This window comes from Quercus suber, unplaced genomic scaffold (assembly GCF_002906115.3).
Source record: "Quercus suber isolate HL8 unplaced genomic scaffold, Cork oak 2.0 scaffold_216, whole genome shotgun sequence".
NCBI classification, from domain to species: Eukaryota; Viridiplantae; Streptophyta; class Magnoliopsida; order Fagales; family Fagaceae; genus Quercus; species Quercus suber.
The window spans coordinates 24,697-30,574 of record NW_027069674.1 but is presented as its reverse complement, the minus strand read 5'-3'; the positions used below and the strand labels follow the sequence as shown (position 1 = coordinate 30,574).

The window sequence follows — 5,878 nt, the reverse complement described above, 5'->3', positions numbered from 1 at the left end:
TCACTTCCAACTAATGATATTTTCTTTTGCTTTGTTTGCTTTACTATTGTATTCAGCTCAGTATTCGTATTCTATTCTGGAGTTGGCCTCATGAAACCATTTGTTATCATTCAAATATAAATCTAAGGGTCGTGTTATAGCTTGATACTAAGTAACGCGTTGGTTTTTCTCAACATAGTTATTTTCTCTATGGGTTCGAGTCCAAGGACCATGCAATGCCTTGGTTCTGTCTACCACTTCTATTTTTCTGTAAGTATTAGATATAATGGTGTGTGTAGTTTTACCATAGGCTTGGGTCCGAGGACCATGCAATACCTTGGTTCTGTCTACTACTTCTATTTTTCTGTAAGTATTAGATATAATGATGTGTGTAGTTTTACCATAGACTTGGGTCCGAGGACCATGCAATACCTTGGCTCTGTCTACCACTTCTATTTTTCTGTAAGTATTAGATATAATGGTGTGTGTAGTTTTACCATAGGCTTAGGTCCGAGGACCATGCAATACCTTGGCTCTGTCTACCACTTCTATTTTTTGTAAGTATTAGATATAATGGTGTGTGTAGTTTTACCATAGGCTTGGGTCCGAGGACCATGCAATACCTTGGCTCTGTCTACCACTTTTTCCCTTGGAAATAAATGTTTAATCTTCTCCTTCTTTCCTTCCCTTCAACAATGATGTATGTCTTCAATTTATGAAAACAACTCTACCTCTAATGTCTATTTGGTTGAGTTACATGGCCATTATCTAATTTGTTCTCAAAATATGAAATGGGAATCATTGTAGTAACAATAACATTTATAATAACCTTACATAGAAGTTTCTGCCAACATTTAAATCAAAATGGTTGGATACCTTGGATATTTACAAAGATCCATATCATGGAAAGATCTTTTAAAATCATTATGGAGCAAGTCAGTTGGATCTTTTGTTTGCCCCTTTTTCTTTTCACCCCTCAATGGTAAATCTGCCTATAAAAAAAAAATGGTTAAAGCTGTCTACCAATCACCTCTCCTAAACCCCACAAAAGTGAGAGTTTTGTGCACTAAATACGATCTCATTAATAAACCAATTGAATGCATCTTATAGAATGCTTGGTGGCTGGACCTTGGAAGACTGTCTCTGGGAATTGGCAATGGGCTAATTTGCTATGCGGTAATTATAATAAGTTCTTCATTCATTAGCTATCTGTGAAACTCATAATAGTGATGGTACTAATACTCAAATTCTTGTTTTCAAGACAGGTTCCCGTATACCTAGCAGAAATAACCCCTAAGAACTTGAGGGGAGGATTTTGTAATGCTAGTCAGGTATAGTAACACTTAAGGTGTTTGGATTGAATGGCTAAACTCATTTTTTATGGAGATGTAATTTCATCGAGTGTACAGTTGATGGCATGTTGCGGCCTTTCTCTGATGTTTCTCATTGGAAATGTCATTACTTGGCGCATCTTGGCCTTAATTGGTAATTGTTTTAAGCTTTTCATTATCTTAATGAATTAAACTTCTGTGTCAATTTCATTTGTTTTGATTTGAAATTTTTTCAGGAACTATTCCATGTATACTAGAACTTCTAGGCTTGTTGTTGATTCCAGAATCTCCAAGATGGCTAGTGAGTCCAATTCAAAGATCCTAGTTAAGACGTTATGTTTGTGATGCGTCATTGTATAAAAGGGAAAGATTAACTGTTCTATTTTTACTTTCATGGCTGTTAAAATGGATGCTTGAGAATATCTCAAAACTTTCGTAGTTTATTGTAAGTATGTAACATATATAGATAGCCTTAGCATACACAATAAAGGAAAAGTGAGCATCAATTCGAATGTTCAAATGATAATACAATTGCCTGCAGGCTAAAATAGGTAAAGAGAAAGAGTTTGAAACTTCTCTACAGTACCTTAGGGGAAGGAATGCTGATATTTCTCAAGAAGCAGCTGAGATCAGAGTAAATTCTAACTTCTTATTCTTCTGAAAGAACTGCTAATTCACAACCTCAAGTATAACATAAATCTTTGGTTTTTTATGTTTTAATAATTTTAGGTACGCAATTAGAAATGAGATGTGATACTTTGGTTTTGCAGGAGTATACAGAATCCTTCAAACAGAATTCAAAAACAAGATTTATGGACTTGTTCCAAAGAAGATATGCTCATTCACTTATTGTAAGCTTAACTAGAATGAAAAAATGTAAACAAATTTCGTTGTTGCACCTTTTCCTTTTCGAAGCTTCTCTAATCTCTCTACTATAATGAATAAAATTTGTTAACAAGGTTGGAGTTGGGCTGATGGTACTGGTACAATTTGGAGGGATCAATGTCATTGTTTCTTATTCAAGCTCTATATTCAACAAAGCTGGTAATAAAATTAAGGAATTTTAGAATTGCTTCCATATATAGTTGATGATAACATAAAGACATGCAAAAAGGGTGATATGGATCACTGGCTTATGACAGGTTTTTCAACTAGTATTGGGACAATATCAGTTGCTATCATCCAGGTTCTTGACACTTATAACTGCAGAATGAATCAAGACTTTTGGTTGTTACATTTTTAAGTAGTGTAAATGTTTGTTTGTAGATTCCAGCCACTATTGCAAGTGTGCTCTTAACGGATAAATTAGGAAGACGACCACTTTTATTGGTAAGGATGGCAAAGGATATATTTTTAAGGCAATAATTTACATCATCAATTAATTGTTAATGAAGTCAAGATTTCTTATAGGCATCTACTGCTGGAATGTGCTTCAGTTGCTTCCTTTTAGGCTTGTCATTCTTGTTTCAGGTTTCTCCCAAATCCAAATTTTCAATATCCTTAATTTTCAACTCTTTTCTATTGCTGTTAGTAAAAGAATCATCCTTGAAAAAGTTATGTTTGTTATGAGCAGAACCTCCACCAGTGGAAGGAGCTCACTCCCATTTTGGCGTATATTGGCGTAGTGGTAACAAAATTTCTGTGTCTCAGATTCTGTATCATTTCCTTACATTCTTAAAATGCCACTTAAAATATGGAAATCTCTAGAGGTTTAAGTTTCCCGTGTTCTTATTTTCAACGCTTATGGCCTAAATATTAGTACCTTACAAGACATCCGGCAGTCTTCTTAGACTCAAAACCCTTTTATTGACTTTGTCAATGGCCAAAATCACTATCATAGCTTCAATTTCTTGTGCCTTTGGGGTATGCCTATGGCTGTAATCATTGGCATGCCAAAGTATGCAATTTCCTGTGCTTCTTTTCCTTTGTATCATAACTTGATTCTTAAAAGAAGAAAGGACCTTAATACTTGCTGTTCATTAAAAATTCCCACTAATTTTGTGCCAAGATGTTAGGAAGTAGTAGTTCAAATTAAGTGACTAATATGTTTACTATTTAACACCACACCACACTCAGGGGTATTCTGTAACTTACTCAATAGGCATGGGCGGAATACCATGGCTCATTGTCTCAGAGGTATGTAGCTTTTCTTGTTAGTAAAAGTAAGAGTCTTTTAATGAAATTCTAATGTCAGTTTTCATAACAAGAAGGTTTTTACATTTTAAATTAGATTGAAGGATCAGATTTGTGTAACAGGTATTTCCCATTAACGTAAAGGGTTCAGCTGGAAGCCTAGTGTGTTTAGTAAACTGGTCATGTTCTTGGATTGTAACATACAGTTTCAATTTTATGATGGAATGGAGCTCAGCAGGTAACTCTTTCTGGTATTCTTTGTGCCCCATTCTCTTCTTTTTGCTTATACTTAAAAATATGTTTGGCCTATATGCTATTTCAGGAACATTTTTCATATACATGGGTGTTTGCGGTTCAGCTGTTTTATTTGTTGCAAAGTTAGTTCCAGAAACAAAGGGGCGAGCACTAGAAGAAATACAAGTTTCAGTTACCCATTCTCTACAATAAGTTGGACTTTCCATTCTGTATATTGGGGGAACAAGTACATCTATCATAAAGTGTATAAGGTGTCTAGTATTTCTGTTTACTCAAGAGGATTGATGAGCTCTGCTTATGTACTGGAGTTGGAGGTGTATTCAGCCTATATGGCTTAGTTATGGAAGGTGTTTGGGGTCAAGGGGCCCCTAGCTAATGAGGAACAAAGTCCCCTTTTGGCATTCGGTCAACTCAAGTCCACTTGCTTTGATAGCATGATAAATCACTAATTATTCCAAAAGTTTAACCTATTAAGAAATGATGAATTTAATCAGTTAATTAAAATTTTAACATATGTACTTCCAAACTATGTATATTGTTATGTTCTCTCATTTGTGGGTGTATTTCTTTGTTTTTTATTCAGTTTACCATTCTCTTTTTCAAATATGTGTAATTGCAGCAGTTAGAATCCTACTTGGGAGACTTTTTTAGGTAATGAAAGTCTTGAGTTAATCAATGAGGGAAAGGTACAAGAAAAGAGCACTTGTAACTTGTAATTGTGTGCATGCATCCCTATTTTGTTATTTGTAAAAGTATGTTATGGCATATTGGTACTAGAGGTCGTAAAAGAGAGCTTGTACACTAAATTCTTATTGAATTTATTTTGCTTTGATTTTGTTAGAGCCACTTATGGCATTCATTCCATAAATTTTCGGTGTAGGCACCGTTTGAAATTCAGATTTCTTGTTCAACGACAAAGGACTTTATTGGTTGAGCTTACTAGAACTCCTAACCTATTTGTGAAACTTCAACTCTAGTGATTACATGGCATGAGACAAGACAATAAAGAGCGCGTTCTACTATGGAATGGACCTAACCACGTTCTCTCAAGACTCAGGAGTCCCCAAAAGCTACCACAGCCCTCTCTTGTTGTCTTACCTAATGAAATGTAGCACGTTTTCCAACAATCATTCACTGGTTGGCCCAACGGAAGGTCAACTCGACAAAGGGATAGATGAAAATCTCTATCACCCAATGGTTTTGGATTATCATTATAAATTGATTTTCCTGATGATCAAGCATGTGTTTAGATGAATTTAATTTCATTGATTTTTTTAAAATATATAATATAAAGGGCATAGGTATATTTTTATTTTATTTTATTTTAGGCTCAATATTACAAGCCGTACTTAAAAGAAGTAAGGTTTTAAAATATAATAATACTTAAGCACATATTTTCGATTTTACTTTTCATCTAGGACTTCAACTCACATGTCTACACCTGACATAAACATGAAAGTATATAGTATCAAATGAAATATAATTTTATCATGGCAAAATGAGATCTAATTTTTGCTTTACAAAAGACATATATAATTTTCTGATTTAAGATGTAATTTCAACAAATTAAAAAATTTTACACTGTGCCCCATGATTTTAAATCCCAATATTCCATTAAATAAAGAGTTATTATTATTCTTTTTTTTAGTAAACAGTAATGCTTATTAGAACACACACGAAAATAGTAATATTCATATTTTAAATCAGGTTTATATACATTTCTAACTAGAGTACAACTACAAAAACGTATAACCTTTGTAATTATAGACTGTGGTTGTAAATAGCGGATACTAGACACATACAATTAATGTGTGATAAACATCCTTATTTTTTTGAGTAAACAGTAATACTTATTAAAACACACACGAAAATAGCAATATTATAATTCTAATTATTTATTTAAAATGTATCTCCATTACCATGGTCGATAACAATTTGTTACCTTAAAGAGACTCCAATTAATACTTTAATATAACAAAGGAATACTACTTCAAACAAAAACTTAAATTTATATAAGTTGTGGGCTTATTATGTTATATTATTAAATTTTCACTTTTTTTAAAAATGTGTGATGGGTATTAATTCGTCAAATTTCACTTGTCCGTCCACAAAGGACCCTTCCACCTTACAAATGTCCAACCGTGATTGTCCAATTGAGAAATGGTTGAAGGAATGAGGAC

General features: G+C 33.5%; 1 protein-coding gene across 3 annotated transcripts; it reads left to right on the top strand.

Moving 5' to 3' along the window:
• Positions 1-649: 649 nt before the first annotated feature.
• LOC112023918 (sugar transporter ERD6-like 5) lies at positions 650-4,210 on the top strand. Of its 3 annotated transcripts, none has more exons than XM_065779699.1 (14): positions 650-1,155; positions 1,245-1,310; positions 1,389-1,464; positions 1,547-1,634; positions 1,852-1,944; positions 2,081-2,161; positions 2,270-2,354; positions 2,453-2,496; positions 2,577-2,639; positions 2,721-2,780; positions 2,884-2,937; positions 3,387-3,446; positions 3,567-3,681; positions 3,766-4,210. In XM_065779699.1, exons 3-14 carry the CDS (start codon positions 1,397-1,399, stop codon positions 3,888-3,890), a joined length of 936 nt encoding a protein of 311 aa, XP_065635771.1. In that variant the 5' UTR covers positions 650-1,155; positions 1,245-1,310; positions 1,389-1,396; the 3' UTR covers positions 3,891-4,210. The 3 variants fall into 3 exon arrangements, with proteins under 3 accessions (XP_065635771.1, XP_065635773.1, XP_065635772.1); XM_065779700.1 differs by having other exon boundaries at positions 653-1,155; positions 1,547-1,611; XM_065779701.1 differs by lacking the exon at positions 1,852-1,944 and having other exon boundaries at positions 651-1,155; positions 1,547-1,611.
• Positions 4,211-5,878: the final 1,668 nt, after the last annotated feature.

Coding starts and splice junctions, on each gene's coding strand:
- LOC112023918 (XM_065779699.1), top strand. CDS start 1,397: ATGTTGCGGCCTTTCTCTGATGTTTCTCATTGGAAATGTCATTACTTG. Junction 2,497..2,576: donor TATCAGTTGCTATCATCCAG/GTTCTTGACACT, acceptor GTTTGTTTGTAG/ATTCCAGCCACTATTGCAAG. Junction 3,682..3,765: donor GATGGAATGGAGCTCAGCAG/GTAACTCTTTCT, acceptor ATGCTATTTCAG/GAACATTTTTCATATACATG.